At 38.3% G+C, this 25,328-nt stretch overlaps 1 protein-coding gene across 1 annotated transcript in view; it reads left to right on the forward strand.

The window, feature by feature from the left end:
• The window catches only part of LOC148149826 (neurobeachin-like), a 69,092-nt gene extending 43,929 nt beyond the window's left edge, over window positions 1-25,163 (forward strand). Inside the window, exons 7-12 of the mRNA XM_087988556.1 lie at window positions 7,057-7,212; window positions 10,462-10,632; window positions 18,938-19,039; window positions 19,217-19,413; window positions 22,931-23,082; window positions 23,624-25,163. Of these exons, the coding sequence (XP_087844682.1) occupies window positions 7,057-7,212; window positions 10,462-10,632; window positions 18,938-19,039; window positions 19,217-19,413; window positions 22,931-23,082; window positions 23,624-23,714 (869 nt within the window). The 3' untranslated portion in view covers window positions 23,715-25,163. The remainder of the gene's footprint in view (window positions 1-7,056; window positions 7,213-10,461; window positions 10,633-18,937; window positions 19,040-19,216; window positions 19,414-22,930; window positions 23,083-23,623) is intronic.
• The last annotated feature ends 165 nt before the right edge of the window (window positions 25,164-25,328 follow it).

Here is a 25,328-nt window from a genome sequence, read left to right on the forward strand (position 1 = left end):
CTGGTGAAGTCCACGTTGATGCCCTGGGGTTGAAGTGTTCCGAGGCGGAAGATGAGGCATTCCTCCTCCAGGCTTCAGGTGGTGAGGGAGTGGCGGTGAAGGAGGCCCAGGACCTCCATGTTCTCGGCTGAGTGGGAGGGGGAGTTGAAATGTTGGGTCACAGGGCGGTGTGGTTGATTAGTGCGGGTGTCCCAGAGATGTTCCCTAAGTGCTCTGCTAGGAGGCGTCCTGTCTCCCCAATGTAGAGGAGACCGCATCGGGAGCAATAGATACAATAAATTATATTGGTGGATGTGCAGGTAAAACTTTGATGGATGTGGAAGGCTCCTTTAGGGCCTTGGATGGAGGTGAGGGAGGAGGTGTGGGCGCAAGTTTTGCAATTCCTGCGGTGGCAGGGGAAGGTGCCAGGACGAGAGGGTGGGTTGTTGGGAGGCATGGATCTGACCAGGTAGTCACGGAGGGAACGATCTTTGCGGAAGGTGGAAAGGGGTGGGGAGTGAAATATATCCCTAGTGGTGGGTCTGTTTGGAGGTGGCGGAAATGTCGGCGGATGATTTGGTTTATGCGAAATCATCCGACGACATTTCCGTCACCTCCAAACAGACCTTCTTCACTATTCTGTCTCCCTGGGATTCCATTTCCAAAGGGCTATGAAACTGCTCTCCAAGGTCTCTTTGTTCAGCAATACTCCCCAGGACCTTATCATTTAGCGTATAAGTCCTGCCCTTATTTGCCTTTCCAAAATGCAGCACCTGTTTAATTTGTCTAAATTAAACTCCATCTGCCACTCCTCAGCCCATTGGCCCATCTGATCAAGATCCTGTTGTAATCTGAGGTAACCTTCTTTGCTGTTCACTACACCGCTAATTTTGGTGTCATCTGCAAACTTATTAACCATACCTCCAAGTTCATATCCAAATCATTTATGTAAATGACAAAAAGCAGTTGGCCCAGCACATGTCCTTGTGGTACACTACTGGACACAGACCTCCAATCTGAAAAGCAAATCTCTGCCAACACCCTCTTTCTTGAGCTAGTTCTGTGAGTTCAAACTATGTATTAATCAGAGTAACATTTCTCAGGTATGTATGTGAGTAAGTCCTGTGTATCTAGCCATAGTCCCTGGCATTGAGCTCAGTGTCAGAGACATTGTGAACAGAAGAAATCAACCCATAAGTTTAAACTTTTCTGGCAACTTCAACATATTGTGTATGTCAGGACGTTAGCAGGAGTTTAGGCAAAAGTGAGGACTGCAGATGATGGAAATTAGAGTCTAGATTAGAGTGGTGCTGGAAAAGTACAGCAAGTCAGGCAGCATCCAAGGAGCAGGAAAATCGACGTTTTGGGCAAAAACCCTTCATTAGGAACTTGTTTATAATCTCCAGTGATCAGAATAATGGAAGATAACAGAAGGGCATAAATTTCTCTGAATGCTTTAATTAGAAACCTGCAGATATTCAAAACAAAATTGGTTACATTGTATAACCAAAGAACAAAGAAAATTTTCAGCCCAGGAACAGGCCCTTCGGCCCTCCAAGCCTGAGCCGATCCAATTCCACTATCTAAACCTGTCGACCAATTCCTAAGCATCTGTATCCCTCTGCTCCCCACTTACTCATGCATCTGTCCAGACGCATCTTAAATTAATCTACCATGCCTGCCTCGACTACCTCTGCTAGCAACGCGTTCCAGGTATCTACCACCCTCTGTGTAAAGTATTTGCCACATGTATCTCCCTTAAACATTTCACCTCTCATCTTGAAAGCATGACCTCTCATTATTGAATCCTTCACCCTGGGAAAAAGCTTATCTCTATCTACCCTGTCTTTACCCTTCATGATTTTGTAGATCTCAATCAGGGCCTCCCCTCTATCTCCTTTTTTCTAATGAAAACAAACCTAACCTACTCAACCTCTCTTCATAGCTAGCACCTTCCATACCAGGCAACATCCTTGTCAACTTTCTCTGCACACTGTACAACGCGTCCACATCTTTTTAGTAATGTGGCAACCAGAACTGTACACAGTATTCCAAATGTGGCCAAACCAACGTCGTGTATAGTTTTAACATGACCTGCCAGCTCTTATACTCAATATCCCATCCGATGAAGGCAAGCATACCATATGCCGCCTTGACCACTCTATCCACCTGTGGCAACCTTCAGGGTGCAATGGACCTGAACTCCCAGATCTCTCTGCTCATCAACTTTTCCCAAGGCTCTTCCATTTACTGTATAATTCACTCTAGAATTAGACTTCCCAAAATGCATCATCTCACATTTGCCTGGATTGAACTCCATCTGCCACTTCTCCACCCAACTCTCCAGTCTATCTATATTCTCCTGTATTCCTTGACAGTCCCCTATGCTTTCTGCTACTCCACCAATCTTTGTGTCATCTGTAAACTTGCTGATCATACCAACAGTGTCCTCTTCCAGATCATTTATGTATATCACAAACAACAGTGGCCCCAGCACTGATTCCTGTGGAACACCACTGGTCACTGTTCTCCATTTTGAAAAACTTCCTTCAACTACTACTCTCTGTCTCCTGTTGCTCAACCAGTTCTCTATCCACCTAGCTTAGAACACCCTGCACACCATGTGACTTCACTTTCTCTATTAGTTTACCATGGGGAACCTTGTCAAACGCCTTACTAAAGTCCATGTGTTTGTCATTTACAGCCCTTCCTTCGTCTATCAACTTGGTCACTTCCTCAAAGAACTCTAGTTGGTAAGGCACAATCTCCCCTGCACAAAACCATGTTACCTATCACTGATAAGTCCATTCGTTTCCAACTATAAATAGATTTTATCCCTCAGTACCTTCTCCAGCAACTTTCCCATCACTGACATCAGGCTCGCTGGTCTGTAGTTACCCAGAATATCCCTACTACCCTTCTTGTACAGGGGGACAACATGAGCAACCCTCCAGTCCTCCAGCACCTCACCTGTGTTTAAGGATGCTACAAAGATATCTGTCAGGGTCCCAGCCATTTCCTCTCTCGCCTCCGTCAGCAACTTGGGATAGATCCCATCCGGTCCTGGGGATTTGTCCACCTTAATAACCTCTAGCCTACCCAATACATCTTCTCTACTTATGTCAACGTGATCCAGAGTAATCCAACCTCTATCTCTAATCTCAACATTCATCATGCCCCTCTCCTCAGTGAACACTGCTGCAAAGTAATCATTCAGAATCTCACCCATTCTCGACACACAGGCTTCCTTCATTATCCTTTAGCGGACCAATCCTCTCTCAAGTTACCCACTTGCTTCTTATATAAGAATAAAAGGCTTTGGGATTCTCCGTAATTCTGCTTGCTAAAGCTATTTCATGACTCCTTTTAGCCCGCTGATTCATCACTTAAGACTGGTCTTACTCTTCCGATATTCCTCTAGGGCCAGTTCTGTTCTTAGCTGCCTCGATCTTATGTACGCTTCCCTTCTCCTTTTGGGTAGTCGTACGATTTCTCCTGTCATCTATGGTTCATGAACCTATCCTTTGCTTTCGATGGGACATGCCTATCCTGCACTATCTTCAACCTATCTTTGAAAGCCTTCCACATATCAGTTATGGACTTCCCTTCAAATAGCTGTGTCCAATCCACATTTCCCAGCTTCTACTTAATTTTGATATAATTGGCCTTGGCCCAGTTTAGTACTCTTCCCTTCGGACCACTCTCATCTTTGTCTACAAGTATTCTAAAACTTACAGAATTGTGGTCACTATTCCCAAAGAAATCCCCCACCACAACTTCTACCACCTGGCCTGACTCATTCCCCAGTACCAGGTCCAATATGGCCTCTTCCCTCGTCGGACTATTTACATACTGCTCTAGAAAACTCTTCTGGGCACTTCTTACAAATTCTACCCCATCCAGACCTCTGACACTAAGTGTATCCCAGTCAATGTTGGGAAAATTAAAATCCCCCATCACCACTACCCTTTTGCCTCTACATCTTTCCATAATCTGTTTATCTATTTGTTCTTCTACCTCACGCTCACTGTTGGGAGGCCTGTAATACAGCCCCAGCATTGTAACTGCACCCTTCTGATTTCTCAGCTCCAACCATAATGCCTCACTACACAAGCCCTCTGTAATGTCCTCCTTTAGCACAGCCATGATATCATCCCTGACCAGCAATGCAACTCCACGAGCCTTTTACTTCCCTCCCTGACCTGTCTGAAGCATCTATATTCTGGACCATTTAGTTGCCAATCATGCCCTTCCTTTAACCAAGTCTCTGTGATTGCAATAATGTCATACTCCCAGGCACCAATCCAAGCCCTATGTTCATTTGCCTTACCCACTGTACTTCGTGCATTAAAATATACGCACTTCAGGCCTCCAGTTCTTTCACGTTCATCTGCTCTCTGCCTACTCTTCCTCTTATTAATGCTATCTTCATGATTCTTACAGTCTCCAGTTTCCACCTCATGTCTATTTGTCTTCTGGTTCCCAGCCCCCTGCCACATTAGTTTAAAACCTCCCCAACAGCAGTAGCAAAAACTCCCCCAAGGACATTAGTTCCAGTCTGGTTCAGATGTAGACCGTCCAATTGTAATAGTCCCACCTTCCCCAGACCCAGTCCCAGTGTCCAACAAATTTGAACCCCTCCCTCCTACACCACCCCTCAAGCCACGTGTTTATCCTGCCTTTTCTTTCATTTCTACGCTGGCTAGCACGTGGCGCTGGTAGTAATCCCGAGGTCATCACCTTTGAGGTCCTCCTTTTTAACTTCTCTCCTAACTCCCTGAATTCTGCTTTCAGGACCTCATCTCGTTTTTTACTTACATCGTTGGTGCCTAAATGCACCAAGACAACTGGTTGTTCACCCTCTCCTTTTAGAATGTCCCTGACCCAACCACCTGGGAGGCAGCATACCATCCGGGAGTCCCGGTACAACAGCATGATACAAGAAATTACTGATAATAAAATCAACTTGTAAATAAATACTCAATATTTCATAAAAGTGTAATTATGCTGTAACTTAAACTATGCACAGTGGATCTTGTTACCATTTTGTAATGGTTAGTAGTAGCATAAGTCCTATAAATTATTATCTTTTACTTTATTATTTATCTAACCTGTAATGGAGCTGCAAATTCCACAACACAGTGCCTTTGAGGCATGTGATCTGATTGATTTTAAATCAGGTGCACAAGCAACTTTTCAAGTTCCTGGATGAATGCCGCTGCAACCAATTTCAAGAAGTTCAACACCATCCCAATCAGAAAGTTGCTTAATCGATACACTTTCTCACCTTACCAAGCATACTCTCTGTCACTGATGTACCATTGGTGCCATGTGTACAATTGACGAATTGCACTGGAGCAACTTGCCAAGATTTCTTCAGCATGTACAATCTAAGCTCTTCATGTTCAAGTTCATCAACTCTAAATCAAATGAGATTTGGATCAACATTTCTTTATTGTCAGTGAATCATAACACTGAAACTTCATATCTTTTAATATTGTGCAGGCACCTTCACCATATTGGCTGTAATGGTTTTTAAAGAAGCCAGAACACTTGCATCCATTTTCTGAAAAAAAAGTTAAATCAAAGATGCACACACTTTGTCATACCTTAAATGAGTCATGATATTGTTTCTATCACTGTAACACATATTTGTGTATTGGTTAAATAATAGTGGCAATTTTAACCCAACCCACCGAGTGGAATACTAACTGGATTGGATTGACTACCCATTTTATACTGTAATCAATTTTATTTCCCACAATGGAACGTAAAGTGGTGAAGCAGTTGTGATGTGATCCCATTAATTTTGCACTTTGTAATTTTGATTAAAGTTATGCATATAATCTTAAAATATTCAATCTCTGAGAAAACTACTGTGTAGGAATGAAGGACCATGTAACAAAGTTAGCTAGAAACTACTCTCAAATGTTTTGTGAACTGTTGGATTTCTAAAATAAAGTCCTGTTCTGTATTATATTTCCTTCCAATGTTGTAATTCAGAAGAGATAGGTTTGGATCATAAAGGACACAAAGTAAGATATAACAGTTTTCAATATTCATAGAACACTTTTTGTCTGGGAAAGAACAAAGAATGTTTTTCCAGTTTTGGGTAATTAAGTGGTGTAGCACTCAGGTGTGTTAGATTTTTGATTAAGAGATGAAATAATTTATAAAATTATTGGACTTTAATTTTATCTATAATTTGCAGACAGAATACATATCCATCTGTTGTACTGTCTAACTGATTTTGATTCCACTGTTAGTAACAGAATGAAAATCCAAGGAGGTCTCTCAAAAGTAATGAATCCACCCCACTAGATTGCCATCAGATAATGATGACAGATATCCGACTCGCTGTTTGCTGACTAAATCTTACCTATTAAATTACAAAAAAAAAGTTCCATTCTAAGTTTTAGCATAAAGATTGCTGACTCCAAGGATTCTATAGAGGCAGTTTATTACCCCTGATCATAGTCAAACTAAAGATCTGGAGATTTCTTAACATTGCACTGTTGCTGTGTCCATAATCCATAGTTGGTGGGTTTTATTTTTTATTTGTGTCTTTGCTTCTGTCACTCCAAGGCCTTTCTCAGTAGAAAGAATGTTTTCTTTAGCTTCCAGAATGATTGTTCTACTCAGAGGTTACTAAATCAAACTGTCTTGTAGATATGGGCTACTACTATTACTTTATTTTCATTTGATGCATGGTGAAAAGTTTGGCCTTGCATGTCAAATTGTTTTTCTTCTGTCATGAGTATCACAGTTTACTGTTTTGGAAACCTCTTTGAAAGAGATTTTTAAAAAAACCCTCAGTGGGAAATAAGTGCAAAATGAAAGACACAAAGGCAGCTTGATTTACTGAAGGAGTAAATGTTTGTAAACATTGAAAATAAAAAGACTTCTTTTAGCCACAAGCTTGCAGCTCATATTTATAGTACTTTTGCCCAGATTAAACAGATAATTTAGGTAAAAGTTATTTGTTTGCTGATGAGCATCTGACCAGAAGATATTGTACCTTTTTAAATTTGAGCTCAACATAAACTTGAAGTTGTTTCTCTTTGTTTCTCTTCACAGCCAATAATGCTGGTGTGAACAAGAGGCAGATCACAGACCTTGTGGATCAGAGCATTCAGATTAATGCGCACTGCTTTGTTGTGACAGCAGATAATCGTTACATCCTGGTTTGTGGATTCTGGGATAAGAGTTTTCGAGTGTATTCAACAGAAACAGGTATTTGACAGTGCCAAGTGGCGTGTAGAAATTCGCTGTCAAAATTAAAGATTGTAGTTTAAAACTCAGAACAACCAATAGTATTAACTTCAGTGTAGTCATGTTTGTGATATACAGTTGACCCATCCATCTCTTCATTGTAAGAGGCAGTACATTCTAGAAACATTATGGATGAGTATTCTAGACTGTTAGTTAGTTTCCTGACAAAAATAGCAAAACCATCAGCTTTCTTTGCAATCAGGGAATACTAATCCAAGACTTGTATTATCCCGAAGGCATGTTATTCATATTTAAATTTTGACACCAAAATATGCTGATTATCTTAATGTTGCCATTTTCAAAGTTAGCTTTGCTCCCTTTTAGATTTCAACTGAAACAGTTATTTCTATACAAGTTGCAAAAGGAAGGTCGCAAAAACTTGCACTGCAAGATAAAGCTAGTTTCAAAATATTAATTCTAGTAAGGACTATTAAGTAATAATTCTGATGAATTCTAACTGAAAAGTTAATTAGTTTAACACAAGATGCTAACTGGTATTTTGTTTTTTCAGCACATTCAGCCTTTTACGATTTATTTATACATTATTTGGTATAATGTAACCATTTCAATTTGACTTCCTATAGAGATCAGCATTTTACTCCATTTACTCTTTCTTCTGTGATCATGTGTTTGCACTAATATGAGTTACCATAGGCTGAGAAAAAAATAATGTCAGTGTATTTGACTATGAGGGAATGCAGCCGAGATTGACTATTTATTTCATAGGTATGCAACAAAAACTTGTCTATGTACCTTTCATAAGGTATTGGAGAAGGAAGGTGTGATCAGCTGTGTGAAAGAGTATAATTAAATCAAAAAGGACAAACAGCTTAATCTTTGCCACAGTTATGTACAGTGCCATTTATGACTTTGATAAAAGTTGTTTGATAATTTTATTAAGTACCATGGCAGCAGCGGAGATCTAGTTGTTGTGGTTCAATCATAATGTTTCAGGAAAGATGGACATGAGTCGGTGAGGTAACAAGAATCCAAAGACTTTGATGAGAAAAGGAAAGCAAATTGACAAGGACTGAGAGGTAATAGCTTGGTTTTTGGATGATGACAGTGGACTTAAGCAAGGGTGGTTAGTATCTAAGGAGAAAGAACTGTTAACAATATTAACTCACATAATCAAGAAGGGAAGTAAGAAGGGCATCATTTTAGTCGAGGTATGGTCTAGACAGCAGAAGTGTCTCTTGAAAAGATTATTTCAATGAGAGGAGACAACTGAAAAACTAGAGAAAGAAACACATGCATGATAAAGAATCTTAGATAAAATTTGGCCATGTGGTCTAATATAAAGCAGGGAAGTGGCAGAAGCAGACCATGTCTCAAGTACTTCATACAGTTCGGTTTACCATCTTTTAAAAAAGACATTGGAGAGGGTGGGAAACAATTTATCGGGATGATATCATAAATTTAGGGATATACCTATCAGGGCAGAATTAACAGACTGTATATCTAATCTCTTAAAAGAAGTGGCCGAAGGTTGACCTCAATAGAGATCTTCAAAATTATGGAAGTTTTATTAGAGTATGTCACAGATTGTTTCTTCTGGAAAGAGCAAAACTAGAGACCATCTGTAATGATTGTAATGAAGTCAGTCAGGTGGACCTCTTAGAATATGAATTCCCTGATTGGTGTTGTTAATCTAGTCCAATCAGGGAATCCTGGCTACTAGATATAAACAGGAGTGTCCCTCCCCTTCACTGTTCTGATCACTCAGCACTGCCCTTTGATGTGAAGGGCAGTGTTTGTCACTGGCCACCCGGGTGTTTTCCTATCTTCCTGGTGGTGGAATTTGAATAAAGATTCGTGCACTTTGTGGGAAAAAAAAAATAAAAAAAAATAAACAGGAGATTCCGCAGGGAGTGGAGTGCATCATTTCTCCCTCCAATTCTATTTTGATTTAGTCCCTACCCTCCCCTTCACTGTTTAAAAAAAAATAACAGGAGTGTTATAGGTGCTGAGGAAAAAAATAAGCACTACCGCATTTAGGTGGTAGTGTGGGGGTTAAAAAAAAAGAAAAGAAAAAAAAAATAAACAGGAGTGTCCCTCCCCTTCACTGTTCTGATCACTCAGCACTGCCCTTTGATGTGAAGGGCAGTGCTTGTCACTGGCCACCCGGGTGTTTTCCTATCTTCCTGGTGGTGGAATTTGAATAAAGATTCATGCACTTGTGTCTTTCACTGTGTCTCACACCTGCACACACACCATGGGTGCTGGGGATAAAATAAGCACTACCGCACTTAGGTGGTAGTGTGGGGGTTAATAAGAAAAAAAGAAGAAAAAAAATTAAACAGGGGATAAGGGCAGCGTTTGTCACTGGCCACCCGGGTAAAAAAAAAAATAAGCAGGAGTGTCCCTCCCCTTCACTGTTCTGATTACTCAGCACTGCCCTTTGATGTGAAGGGCAGTGCTTGTCACTGGCCACCCGGGTGTTTTCCTATCTTCCTGGTGGTGGAATTTGAATAAAGATTCATGCACTTGTGTCTTAAAAAAATGAAAAAAGAAAATAAACAGGAGTGTCAGACATCCTGTTCACTCTGAGAGCTGGCTCAGAGAAACTTAGTGACCAGAGAGTGGTTGAGGTGAATCGTGTGGGTGCATTTCAGAGAAAGCTGGATATCCATTTGAGTGAGAAAAAAATAACAAATTAAGCTGGTGGAGTTTGATAAGTAAAGGTGGGAAGAGCCTGTAACGAAGCATAATTGCTATATATGAACTAGTTGAGTTGAATGGGTCTGTTTCTGTGCTGTCTATCCTATATAATCCAATCTAACTTGCATTTGGTGGCTTTCTACAGCAATATAGCTGAAATCAAAAAGTCAATAGAATGAGATTGAAACTGCATCTCTCCACTTTGAGGTACTTGCTGCTTGTTAGTACACAAATGCAGTGTGCCAATGAATATGTATGCCCTTCAATTCACAAATATAAAGGAAAGCTTGTTTTTGTTGTTATTTATTAAAATGTTTACATCAACTTTATTTTTTCACAGGTTTACTAAAAGACAGCTACTGGATAGTATCCAAGCATCCTAAAATTAACGAAAATGCTGCAAATAGAACATATCAAAAACCTGATTTAGTACTTCATGTTTATAAACAACAATCTGTAAAGATTGAGCCAAATCATTGTATACTATAGCCATATCATCCATTTTCTAATGCTGCAGTTAAATAAAACCTGTCTTTGTAATCTTTTTAGGGAAATTGACACAGATTGTGTTTGGACACTGGGATGTGGTCACATGCTTGGCCAGATCAGAGTCCTATATTGGTGGAGATTGTTATATTGTATCAGGTTCTCGTGATGCTACACTTCTGCTGTGGTACTGGAGTGGCCGACATCATATCATTGGTGACAACCCCAACAATAGTAAGTTGCCTTTGAAAAGAAGAATTGTCACTTAATGTTATGATTTTTGTATAAAGCATAGGACAACAGGATGATTAGATTTTATTTGTCAAATATCCTGTAACTATAATAAGAGCTATGAAAGAGTGAAAAGAATGTAAATGCCAGAACTAATAATTAGCTGTTTTAGGTGTTAGAATTTACAGTAATGATTTTTTAGTAGTATTGGGACGTTAATTAAGATTTGTAGTTTCACTGTGTGTCTTAAATCTGTGAAACAAGGTTTGTTGCAGATGATAATTGGGAGAAAGAGAGTTAATAAGTTTTATTTAATGTACTTCACATGTACAGAAAGCTTTAAAGACAAAGGAAAAGATTTATAATTTATAATAGCTACTTGATCTAGTTTATAATTTATCGAATATGATTTTATGGTAAATCAGGTATCATTTTACATGACTACATTCACCCTACTATGGACTTGCATCACACAACTCTCATTAAAACAAATTCATCTTCTGCGAAGTAATGATTTAGCATTGTAATACTTAGAAGAAATAAAGCCTGTTAAAAATGAACATCTTCCTATGATTTTACAATAACATAGACATACTGAATATTTTAAGAGAACGAGAAATATTTTTAGAAATAAATCTGACGACGTCACTGATCCTTATTTCAAAGCAAAGTTGTACGGATATTTCAACACACTGCAAGCAGCAACAAGCACTGCATTGAAACAACACACAATTCATTTTTAAAAAACGTTTTCATGGGATGTGGGTGTCATAGGCATTTGATGTCCATCCCAAATTGTCCTTGAACTGAGTTGCTGTTAGATAATTTCAGAGGTCAGTTAAGAGTCAACCATAATGCTGTGGGTCTGGTGCCATATAAAGCCCAGACAAGGTAAGGATGACAGATTTCCTTCCCAAAAGGATATTTGTAAATCAAATGAGTTTTTATGGCAATCGAAAAGCTTTGTATTTCAGATTTGTTAATTAATTGTATTTAAATTCCACTAGCTGCCGTGGTGGGATTTAAACACATTTTCCCAGAATGTTAGTCTGGGCCTCTGGAATATTAATTCAGTGGCATTGCCATGCCCCCATCACCTTTCCTTGTTAATACAGTTTCACTTGTTTGGCGATCAGCAACACAAAGTGCCTGCGAGGTTGATGGTAAAGATATACAATCGTATCTAAATGTTAACACAAATAAATAAATGAAGAAGCAAAGTGATGACTATCTCTTTTATGATGAAACTAAACTGATTCTAAAATTTTAGTATGCGTACCTACCTTGCAATTTCATGCTTTCTTGTGGAGTTTATCAAAATATCTGATTATGTTCTATGTTATGCAGCCCTTACCTGTTTGTTTATTCAACAGTAGAACAGTTTTCATCATCTCACTTTTGAATCCCAAAGCATTGCGTCTATAATAATAATAGATCACAAAACAGTCACTAAGACTGTTGTATAATTTATATTCATAGTTTACTCAAAGGGATCCATTTTAACTAATGCCATCTGTTACCAAACAGGTAAGGGACTAATTAAAATGGAGCAGGTGGGTTACACATGCCATGTGTGGTTGACTACAAAATGAAATTACAGGTTACCCAAATAGTTATGGCATCATGTATATGTAAAGTTGGATCTGCTTATAATCAGCACCAAAATTGCTATTTTAATATAAAGTCTCATTGAAGGTGTAGTGATAAGCTGTCTTGAAGAGAAATCAGAGCCAGAAGATGCTCAGCAAAAGATTATTTTTCAGGAGTAAAAACTGAATCGAGAATTTGTTATGGAATATTACACTCTGATTGATTGTCTTTCATTTAAAACTATTATCCTATTAAATGCATAATTGGTGAACAATGGAAAATAAAATGCTTAAATAGTCAAATATAATATAGAGGAAAATTCCTCTTTGCAGTTCAGACAAAATGTGTGTGTAGGAACATAGTGTGTTTGTCTGAAATGCACAAGTTGTTTGCAATTCAGGTGAGCTTGAGTTATTTGCATTTCATTGAAAAAATCTTGCATATAAATGCTGCTCTCTATTGTCATTTAACATCACCTTTTATGGGTTCTAAAATTGAAACTGTGATAGATCTGGTGCCAGATGCTTTAATTTGATGCGGAGCAATTTAAAACTGAAAAAAAAACTAATTTAAAAGTGATAAAAATTAATTTGCACTCCCTAATTGAAGCTGTTGCACTATGCTGAAGAGCTGCAAGACTCCGACATCTTATGTTGGAATAAGCTGATTGAATCTTTTTTTGTCAGGCAGGTGTGTTGCACTTGGTCAAGAATCCTCCAGAGCATTTCTTGCAATATATTACATTCAGCCCTTGACTGCAGTTCTCTTGAAGGGATCAATTCAATTCTCACTGTATCCCAAGGGACTGAAAGTCCATTGATTAGAGGGATTTCACCTGACATTTCTCATTAGACAGCTCCAAACACCGTGCATCAATGCAGTTTTTGTTTTGGTTTTGAGTGGGGGTTACATATTGCATTATTGTATAAATCATGTTTAGTTTCATAAGTGATCTATAAAACTGATCATTTGTGTTTGGAATCCATTAACCATGGCATTTTATTTGTACCTTTTAAGTATTACTATTTTTTCAAATTTTGGTTTCTTTTTCCAATTGTTTTAGTTTCCAGTTTATGCTCTTTCAATTCTTAATCAAAAGGATTAGGAAGGTCATTATAATGCATTTGCCAAATAGGTTGTTTTAATATATCTGCAAAAGATAACTTGCTATCTGATTTATTTTCACCACTTTCTTTCCTTGCCAGCATTAAACCTCAACTCGATGCCTCCCCCTTATGGCCCGACCCTAACAGAGATTAGCAACACCTTGTGTGGACACTGCCACTTGTCAATCTACATCATAGTTTGTACAGTGCAGTTTGCTGTGATACCACCCTTTCTTTGTTTTAATCACAATTATGTGACATTTAGATGATACTTCCAAAAGTTTAAGATTATTCTATCTAAAATCTATTTCATTATTAAATTGTTTAGAAAATATTTATTTCCTTTGAACTATTAAAATCTTAATTGGGGGTCAGTTAACTTAGTTGGCTGGCTGGGATGCAGAATGATGCCAACAGCACAGGTTTAATTCCCATGCCAGCTGAAGACACTATTGAAGGTCTCATTTTCTCAATCTTGCCCCTCGTCTGAGGTGTGATGGTTAAATCCACGACCTATCCGCTCTTTAATGAGACAGCAGCCCTGCGGTCCTCTCAGACTTTCTTTACTTTCTAAGATCTTAGTGTTTGCTAAAATTACAGTCAACATGTCGTTCTATTATAACACGCGTTTAATCATGGCAAATTGGCTGCAATGCAATTGACGAATTGGGGACGCTGTTTCTAACGTGATTTCAGTACCAACGCTTTAAATGCTGTTTCTAAAGCACGGTTTTTCTATAATGTGTGGTTGCACGAGAACACGGACATCGCGTTATAGAAGAACTGACTGTGTATATAAAGCAATAAGGGAACCGAGCTTCAATTTTGTAGCTTTTAATCAGTCAATGTTCAGTGTTTTTAAGAAATGCTGAATTCTGACTATCTTTGAGATTATACAGTCTTTCAACAAGTATCTTATGTGGACAATAAATCCTAAAAGAGAATAGTAGCTTTTAGTTTAATCTTCAGTTGAATTATTTATGATCTATGTTAAAAGGATTCTGTTGTTTGTAAGTCGAATTTGTAATACCTTCTTGTTTCATTCAACTTCTGTGGTACTCACAACTCCATAACAAAACTGAAAATGAATCAATGATTGACACTTCAAGATCACATTGGCCACATTATGTAGAGTAATAGAGCCATAGAGCTGAACAGCATGGAAACAGACCATTCAGTCTAACTTGTCTATACCAACCAGATAGTCTAAATAAATCTAGTCCCGTTTGCCTGCATTTGGCTCATATCCGTCTAACCCTTTCCTATTTATATACCCATCCAGATGCCTTTTAAATGGTGTAATTGTATCTGCTTCCACCAATTTTCCTGGCAGCTCATTCCATACATGCACCACCCTCTGAGTGAAAACATTGCCCCTTAGGTCCCTTTTAAATTTTTCTCCTCTCACTTTAAACCTGTGTCCTCTAGTTTTGGACTCACCCACCTGGGGGAGAAAAAACCTTATCTGTTGCCCTATCTATGTGTCTCATGTTTTTATAAACCTCTATAAGGTCAGCCCTCAGCCTCTGAACCTCCAGGGAAAATAGCCCCAGCCTATTCAGCCTCTCCCTATAACTCAAACTCTCCAACCCTGGCAACATCCTTGTAAATCTTTTCTGAACCCTTTCAAGTTTCCTTTTAGCAGGAAGGGGTGGCACGGTGGCTCAGCAGTTAGCACTGCTGCCTCACAGCACCAGGGATCTAGATTCGATTCATGCCTCGGGTTGTGTGGAGTTTGCACATTCTCCCCATGTCTGCATGAGTTTCCTCTGCGTACCCTGGTTTCCTCCCACAATCCAAAGATGTGCAGGTCAGGTGAATTGGCCATGCTAAATTGCCCATAGTATTAGCTGCATTAGTCAAAGGGAAATGGGTCTGGGTGGGTTACTCTTCAGAGGGTCGGTGTGGACTGGTTTCCACACTGTAGAGAATATAATCTAATTTTAAAAAGACCGGAATTGCATGCAGTATTGTAGCTGTGGCCAAACCAATGTCCTGTATATGTAATCATCCAGTTTCTGGTTCTGATCTTAGTAATTGGCCAACGCAATCTTCTCTGATACAGTGCCATATAGTTTCCTGGGCTGTGAATTTATGGAACCTGCCAGAGTAGGCAAGGTGGGCCTGCAAAATTGCAGTTTAGACTGCGTGGCACGTTTCTGGAAAAAACTGACACCTATTTAGTCAGCAGCAGGATTCGACTGATGTGGGGAACTAGTCTGCTGGCTAATTAGACTTATTATTGAGCCATCTAAAAGCTAGGCTACATCTGACCCCACTGGGATTTAGCAGTAAGAATTTAGAAGGTGCATCCTTCTCAAAAAATCTTTCTTTCTCATTAGGATAAATCTTTGCTAAGTGTTATTAAATATTTTCTTAAAAATCTGCCAATACATTGCAACTGTTCTATCTTTTAATCTAATTTTTCACTTTAGCTAGCTTTTCGTTTATTCCGGTTTAAAATGTCAGTGTACGTTTTGTCCCCTTTTAAACTGAATGTAAAGTTCTGTCATGTTCTGACCACTGCCACTTGGAATTTTTTTTTTAATTAAAGGCTCCTTTACCTCATGAGGTTATTGGTTAATCTCGTCTCAATGCTCATTATGCAGTCCAGAATAGCCTGTTCCATGGTTGGTTCGAGAATGTGCCGCTCAAAGAAATGGTCTCAAATAAAACTATGAACTCATTTTCTAGGTTACTCTTGCCAATCTGACACATGTCATCTATATATAGATTAAAATCACTCATTATTATTGTGGAAGCATTTTTACATGGCACTTTTCTCTGTTCTGTATGTTCTGTTCTACATGTAACTACTGTTAGGATTCCTTCAAGGGGAGGTGGTGGCGCAATGTGAATAGCACTGGACTAGTAATCCAGACCCCAAGCAAATGTTATGGATTTGAGTCTCGCTATGTGAGATGAAGAAATATGGACTCAATTTTAAATATGAATTTTTGTTAAACTTAGTACAGTCTTTGTACAAGTGAATTAAATTCAGTAAAAATCTGAACTAAAAAGCTTGATAAATGGTGATCATGTAACCACTGTTGATTGTTGTAAAAACCCATTGGTTTATTAATCTATTTGGGGAAGGAAATCTACCACCCTTATGTGGTCTGACCCAGTGTGACTCCAGACGTACAGCCATGTCGTTGACGTTTAACTGCCCTCCAGCACATAGAGATGAACAATAAATACCGGCCTATCCAGCAACACATGTTGGTCATTCTGTTATAATGCCCATTTCGTCAACACAAATCTGCTGTAATATGATTGACAAATTGGGGATGTTGTTTCTACAGCACAAACCTTTAAAACACATGTTGGCTGTAACATGATTACAGTGCCAATGTTTTAAGCACTGTTTCAAAAACACAATTTTTCCATAACACAGAGTTTTACAAGAACGCAGCCATTGTGTTATAGAACTGTACATTTCAAAAAGGAATTTTTTAAGAAACCTTATTCTTGCAAGTTATATCTTTTAATTTTTTTTACCTCTATCCAAAGGCTAGATTTCCCAACTTGAGGCAAATTGTTATTTTTGGGGAGTTTTATGGCAGCTGTTCTATTGTGGCTCACAGCAGCTTTTTTTTGTATTATCTTCTGTTTCTAAATACATTAGTTTTTCAGCCAGCCTCTTTAGCATGCTTCACATGTAATCATGTGGCAGGAGAGGTGAAACTGTCACCACTGACAGGACCTCCGTACGTTCAAGCCTCAAGTGCCATATTTAAAGTCCAGCTGAAAGCAACTTCACATACTGCAAGCCAGGAACTGCCTTGCACATAGTCCTCTGAGGAAACTGAAATATTTCAGAGAGGAAATCTGGTAGCCTGCTTTCCAGATGGGGACCTGGAGATCCTTTGTAAATGGGGTGATCAAGAGAAGAGTAATCTTCGCTCTGGCTCAGGATGCTCACTCCGCTGCTCTTTTAAGAGCTGCTGATTGCCTAACTTGGGGTCTTCTACTCACCTTCTCTGGGTGCTGCTGATCACTTATCTTGGCTCTTCCACTCAGATGTTTCTCTAGATGCTGCTGGATGTCTATCTCGTAGTCCTTCTCTTGTTTGGTCCTCCAGGTGATGCAGACTGCCTCCTTAAAGGCACTCCTGTCACCTGCTCCTCTAGGCACTACTGAATCCCTATCTCAGGGAACTCTGCTCAGCTGCTCCTTCGGGCATTGTTAATGACTGTCCAGTATTTGGCCAGTCCAGAATTGGCATGTTTTATATCAAAAATGAAAAAGTGATCGGATCTGTGTCATATATGAGCAAGCATGAATATGAACCTTCCATTCAATTATTTATTTTGAATACAATGTTTTAATGTTGTTGAAGTCTTTATTAACCACTTTTTCAAAAGGAGCCTTTCTATGTTGTTTTTAAAAATTCCTACTACAGATTTTGTTATGTTTCACATTAATCCATCCAATATTGCATGCAAGAACTATCTCCTGGTATAACAATGGCTGTAATTTGATTATCTTTCATCTTGTAAGATGACAATTTGCAGTGTGGTCAATTTAATGCTAAGCATCACCTGGTGTGGCTCAGGGGTACAATTCTAGCATGATAGTTTCAGCTGCTGAGCAAGACAGTGGGCTGAGAATTCAAAAAATTGCACAAAATGTAGAGATTCAAATTGAGAATCCACTTTTATTGTCAAGAAGTAGCTTTCCTTCTTTGCCTGCATTCACAATACAACCTCTAACCTCTCATCACATCAGTTAGAAATGACTTGCCTGTGACTGAATAATCAATTTATTTTTAAATGGTCTTTCTGGTTCTAGACATTTGTTGCAGATATCTTACTGTTATCCTTTCTATGCCATGTTCTCAATTTCTCTTGTGGAATCGAAAATCAGGTCCACCCTCTTCAACAAAAATCTTGCTTCCAAGCTTTAGATTTCATAATAGTTTGCATTTTACTTGGTTAGCTTTCTTATATTTTCACCACCTCCCACTCTTTGGGTGTATTTTTATTTTGCAATATTCCCTGCCCATAAGGTCAAGCGTTGGAGAAGTGGGGACACCTTATTCTGGCTTATTTTAGCTACACTATTCCAGTTCAGCATTTCAGCTGGTAAAATTATTTCATATACTTTTCAGAAATCAAATCAGTACTTTGATGACTCCGGATGAAGTGAGTGACCTTCGGTGACCGCAATCATCTTCCTTTGTGTCAGGCATGGCTGTAGCTACTGGAAATGCTTCCCCTGGTCCTCCTTTTTTTTTAACCCTGGCTTCTTTTTTCTATCGTGGACAAATGTATATCAAGGGCAGACACTCTCACCTCAGCTCATGACTTTCTTTCACCAGTCCAGTTAGAGGAGAAAGAAAAGCAAACTGAGAAATGAAATAAACCTGTACCCCAATGGTGATACATATCTCCCTCCCACTTTTTGGGTAATTGTATGAAATAAAAAACGATAAGTGCTGAAATTTTAAAAGTGTCATATATTTAACAGGATGTAAAATTATTCAGTGTTGGCAATGTTGCTTTAATTCAGAGTGTAAAATATGCATAAAAAGTTCATTTAAACAATATCCCAGAAATGTTAACTTTAATTTTTTATGACATTATGTGGTCTCTGATTTTTATTTTTAGGTGATTATCCTGCTCCTAGAGCTGTCTTGACTGGGCATGACCATGAAGTAGTTTCTGTATCTGTGTGCGCTGAACTGGGACTTGTCATCAGTGGTGCCAAAGGTGAGCAGGCATGCCTCAGCAGGAAGTGTTAATACTTTTGTTATTTTAATGATCCTGTGTTTTCCCTTAAGCCTAGTTTAATCACAAAATGCCACTCATCAGTGGGAATGAACAATTTCATTCCTTTCTGGCAGATGTTAAAGGTTTTTCTGAATATGTTCATGTTTTTTTTAATAGAAGGGCCATGTTTGGTGCATACAATTACTGGAGATCTTCTTAGAGCCCTGGAGGGACCAGAAAACTGTGTCTACCCACGTCTTATCTCTGTATCCAGTGAAGGTCATTGCATCATCTACTACGAGCGAGGAAGATTCTGTAATTTTAGCATTAATGGCAAATTATTAGGGCAGATGGAGACCAATGATTCAACTAGAGTAAGTGGCACTCAAGATGCAAAAGCATGACATACCCATAATAGCATAATAGACCTTAAGGTTATGACTATTTGTTTGAATTTTTCACACTTTTTCCAGCTTGCTATCCATCAGGTTGGAACAGTAATATTCTTCCACAATTGTTTATTCAAGTGATCAAACCTATTTTTTAATTCTCAATCTTAGAACTTTTGAAGTTCCAGTTACTGCTGAACACTCTTGAGCTGTCAGTTTCTTCTAAGGTAGAGTTCACACAGTGCTATATATGAACTTGATGGATGAGGCATTATCAAAGTAAACTGCTTCTGATTACAGAGCTTCATCCCCCAGCAATTAAGTTTCTGACTTCAATGAATACAGGAGAAAATTAATCCAAACTGAACTTAATGATTTCTAATCATCAAAGAAATATTATAAAAGCAAATTATTTATTGTTATGATGTGAAATACCTCAATGTTCCTTGATATGCTGTGAATCACTGATAATTTTATAAAGAACATAGGTACATTAGGAGCAGGCGTCTGCAACTCACCCCTTTGAGCCCTCTTTGCTATTTAACATGACCATAGCTGATCTTATCCTGGACTCAACTCCTCTTTCCTGCCTCCGCCCCATACCCCCTTCTTCCACTTTTCATCTGAAACACATCTATTTGTTTCTTGAATCTGTTGATTTGATTCTGCCTCTACTGCACTCAGGGGGAGTGAGTTCCATAGTTTCTCAACCGTCTGAGAGAAAGAGTTCCTCCTCACTTCGGTTTTGAAGCTACCTCCTCTCAATCTGTGTCCATGACCTCCTTGTTCTAGACTATCCCACAATGGGGAACATCCATTCAATGTACACCTTATCAATCCCCTTCAGCATTTTATATACCTCAATCAGATACCCCCTCATTCTTTTGAACTCCAACTAGTACAGCACCAGCTATTGAGCCACTCATCATACAACAGACCTTTCATCCCTGGAATTAATCTGGTTAACCTCCTCTGAACTGCCTCCAATGCCACCACATCCTTCCTCAAGTAAAGAGACTAAAACTGGACACAGTATTCCAGGTGTGGTCCCACCAATGCTTTATATAATTGTAACAACACTTCTTTACTTTAATAATCCAGTCCTTTTGCAATAAATGCCAAAATTCCATTTGCCTTTCTTATTATATGCTGCACCTGTATACCCATTTTCTATGAACAAGGACACCCAGATCCCTCTGCACTGACACAGTTTGAATCTGTTTCCCATTGAAATAATAATTTATTTTTCTGGCCAAAACGGATAACCTCACACTCCATCTGCCTGATTCTGGCCCATTCTCCCAAACTCTCAATATCCATTTGTAAACTCTTTATCTCCTCAGCACAGACTGCTTTCCCAGCTACTTCAGTATCTTCCATGAATCTTGCTAAGTTACACCCTGTCCCTGCCTGCAGATTATTTATATAGATTGTGAATAGTTGAAGTCTGAGAACTGAACTCTGTAGCACCTCACTATTTACAGTTTGCCATCCAGAGAAGGACACATTTATCCCAAAACTTTGTATCATGTCAGTCAACCAATCCAAGCCAATATTCTACCTCCCACCCCCTGTCCCAGGATCTAACCTCTCGGATCAGTCTTTCATGCAGCATCTGTTAAATGCAGTCTGGAAATCTAGATATACCACATCCACTGAATCCTCATTATCCATCTTGCTGGTTATAACCTCAAAGAACTTCAGCAAGTTTGTTAAGAATGACTTGTCCTTCATGAAACTGTGCTAATACTGGTGAATTGAACTTTGTTTTTCCAAGTATTTAGATATCCCCACCATTCTGATTGACTCCAGCAATTTCCCCACTCTAGATGTCAAGCTGACTGGTCTACAGTTTCCCACTTTTTGCCTATCTCCTTTTTTTGAATAAAGGTGTCATATTAGAGTGTTTCTACTCAAGTGGTACCTTTCCAGAATCCAGGGAATTGTTGAATATCATAATTCATCCACTGTCTCTGCTGCCACTGCTTTTTAATACTCTAGGGTGCAGACCATCAGGCCCCAAGGGTTTATCTGCCTTTGACTCCATCAGTTTGCTTAGTTTCTTCTCTCTAGTTAAAGTAATTTTGTCAAGTTGCTCTGTAGTGGGTGTAGTTTTTGGGAAGAAATAATCTTGCACTGTGAAAACAGGCAAAATGTTGGTTTAGTACCTCTGCCATGTCTGAGGTTCCCATTAACACTTTGCCATTTCATCATCTCAAGGGCCTACATTTACGTTCGGTATTGTCATCCTTTTTATAAACTTAGAGTAACTTTTGGTAGCTATGCTTATGTTTTCTGCTAATTTCCTTTCTTAGTTCATATTAGCTCTTTTTATTTTGTTTTTAGTAGCCCTTTGCTGACCTTTAAAGTTCCCCTCCAAATTGCTGATATCTTTTGCAGTAAGGTAGACATGCCCTGGTTTTTGTCTTTGTTATCCTGGACTTCCTGTTAAGCCAAGGATGATTTTTGACACTTTTACAGTTCCTCTTCCTCTCAGGAACACAGTTTTTAATTGACAGGCATTTAGCATCTCCTCCAGCATTTGCCACTGTTCTGCCCTTCAATGTTTTTTGCCCAGTCTACTAGGGCCACCTCTTTCCTTTTAACAATCACTCACTACCAAGTCTAGATGTTTTGGATTTAGCGTTCAGTGATTCTGTTTTGCCTTGCCACATGTTCGGGTGCCATTCAGAAAATAAGCAAAACCTAATGTGATCTATCTGCTTGTGCAGTAGGTCTAATTGGTCCTAAAAGGAATTGCTTGAAGCCACCAAATAGGAAGTACAACTTTTTTCAGTTTCCCATATAGCGAGGACAGGCTTCCACTTCAGTTCCACGTTACAGTTCCTCCCAATTATTCTCCTCAATGCCAGACACATCTGCAAGCCAACAACACCAATTTCTAACTTTCTAATGATGCAAGGAAGTCATTGTGCAGTGGTAGTGTCACTACACTATAATCCAGAATTCCTTATGTTTAGGAGACAGATGTTCAACTCCCACCATGGAGGATGATGAAAATTAAATTCAGTTTTTAAAAAAAATGGAATTAGAGGTTAGTCTGATGGTGACCTTGTTGATTTTTATAAAATTCCATCTGATTTGCTAATGGGAACTTGGGGAAATAAATCTTTTGTCCTTCGCTGATCCGTCCGACAAGTGACCTCAGGCACTCAGAAATATTCCTATCTCTTAACTACCCTCTGAAATATCCCAGCAAGCTACTCAGTTCAAGGTCAACAATGGATGGACAATAAATGCTGGTCCAGACACCACCCTCATTCCATGAACTAATAAAAAAAATTAGATACTCAGGTGACATACATTTGAAACACACTCAAAATTACACATAATGTTTAGGGTCACGTTGCAATTGTGCCTCTCATTTTATATGTAACTCCAATTTCTCCCCTTGGTGTCTAATCCAATTTATTAGTATAATTAAAAGATATTTAAAAAGAAATCTTCTAAGTTACTGAATATTGATATGTATTCCCTCAAGGCTTTACTTCTCAGCAGTGATGGACAAAACCTGGTAACAGGCGGAGATAATGGTGTAGTTGAAGTGTGGCAAGCCTGTGACTTCAAACAACTATATATTTATCCTGGTTGCGATGCTGGCATCAGGGCTATGGACCTGTCACATGATCAAAGGTAACGGAAACTACTAAATTGGGATGTAACATAACATAACTTCCATTCATATATCATTATTATTTCAAATAAAATATTGAATATTATACAAAAGTTTTGATACCCCAGTAAAGCCAGGATATAATAAAATGGATAAAATGCAGCATAGATTCACTAACGTGTCACCAAAGAGACTTAGAGTTATGTAATGAAATTTGAAAAGTTTGAATTATCTTTTATTAAAGGAGATTGAGGAGTGATAACTGGAGAATATAAAAGACAATGAAATAAGGTATATAGTATAGTGGCATCCACTGGTTAGAAAGTAATAACAGTGAACAGAATTAAGAGGAACACCATGAGAGTCTAGCATTTAAGGTTAATTTGCTGAAATAAAAATTAAGTCTGATTATGCTGCATATTTGATTCAAAAGCATAGTTCATCTAGGAAATTGTATTGAAGTTTCCATATTATTTGATTATTTTTATACTTTACCACATTATGCAAAGTAATGTTCTGAGATCAAATATTAAATGTAACATTATTTTATATCTGTTACAGGACACTGATAACAGGCATGGCTTCGGGCAGTATTGTAGCTTTTAACATAGATTTCAACCGATGGCATTATGAACATCAGAACAGATACTAAGCCAATTTTAGGGGAAGCAGAAATGTGATTGCCAGTTCCAGCTGAGAGCACAAGTGCTGTAGTGAATGCCCAGGCATAAGTGGTGGAACATGATGCCCTCTGCATTGACGTCTGTTATACATTCCATTACATCTAGCAATAGTTGTACATTGTATTCTTTATGTGTAAAAGCAATCACGATGGCCATTTTTTTTCTATCACCGAGCACCAGCTACAACAAACAGATGCCATATAAGTTTATGATTCACTAATGTAAACTAAATGAATCAGAATGTTAATTAATTAATGCTTCCAAGTAATTCTATTGATAATGTGTCAAATCAGTTGTGAAGAATGTATCCAGTTATTATTCATAATACTGCAAGCTAAGAGGCCAGCGTTTTAAAAAATGCATTCTTCATTTACAGTCTGTACCCAATCTATCAAATAATACTTTTCATAAATTCTACTTTAACTCATCACCTTTGATAGATACTGAAAATCCTGAATATGTTTCTTAACTGCTTTGAAGTTCCATCATGTGGTCTATATATCTCGTGTTCCTTAAAATAAGTTTTCCAAAAAATATACTGGTGGAACTCAGTGGAAAATAACAAACATTTGTAGAATTGAGGACGAAGTTGACTTGACTATCTAATTTTACAGTGTGGCAATGAGAACCGCATTCGATTTTGTGTTATTATTTTACAAACACAGTTTGGTTTCTGTACACTGTAAAAGTTATATTAATGAGGTGAATATTACAAGATCTCGGCTTCTCCAGCTTATAAACTGCATTTTCAGCTTTCCTAGTAGGCACGAGATTAGGAGTACATTGCATTTTTTTACTGTAGCAAAAATCACTTAATATTTCTGGCATATTAATCAAATCAAATGCATACACGGGGTAAAAAAAATCACTTCATGTTTTCTTCTTTGTATATTTGGTGACTGTACTGTCAAAAGTCATAGATGTACATACTGTGTTGGTAGGGCTAAAAGGCATGTAAACAGGAATGTAGTTTTCTTGGAATTACACTCACTTGCAGTTTATTTAATTAAATAATTATTGGATTCTTTGTATTGGCATTTTGCATCAGAAATATTATTTATTGCTGCGATTATTGATTTGCCATCCACACTGTAATAGTAAATTTTAGCACTGAGTTCTTTACTTGTTGTTTGTATTTAAACAATTAAAACCATGAAGAAAGTCTGACTGCGTAATTAAATTGTACATCACATATGTGAGCAATATTATGAGTTTTTAGTCTAGAACTGGGAGGGGGGAATAAGCATCTGGAAAACAACTTCATTTCATCTGGAAATCACAGTGAAATATTTTGGATATACAAAATCCTTGAGCTATTGTAACGCTGTTTTTTGGCAAAGATGTAAAATATGCCAGATGTGTGTCAATTCAAAACTAAAATTGAAAAAAATAAAATATGCAGAGAAATAAATTGTTCATTCTTTTGTCAATATAGTATCCTGTGGAGCTTATGTTAATCTTGTCATCTAAAGAAAAGAGAATATGTTTTCATTTAATTGAAAATGCCTTTCTATAATTGCTTGTCATTGTTTTTGCTTGGCAGTAAAGTAAAAACACTCCAAATCCAAATGGAGTTCTAGGTG

This window comes from Chiloscyllium plagiosum, unplaced genomic scaffold (assembly GCF_037043375.1).
Source record: "Chiloscyllium plagiosum isolate Xiang-an unplaced genomic scaffold, Cpla_swu_hap1 HiC_scaffold_6, whole genome shotgun sequence".
In the NCBI taxonomy this organism is placed as follows: Eukaryota; Metazoa; Chordata; class Chondrichthyes; order Orectolobiformes; family Hemiscylliidae; genus Chiloscyllium; species Chiloscyllium plagiosum.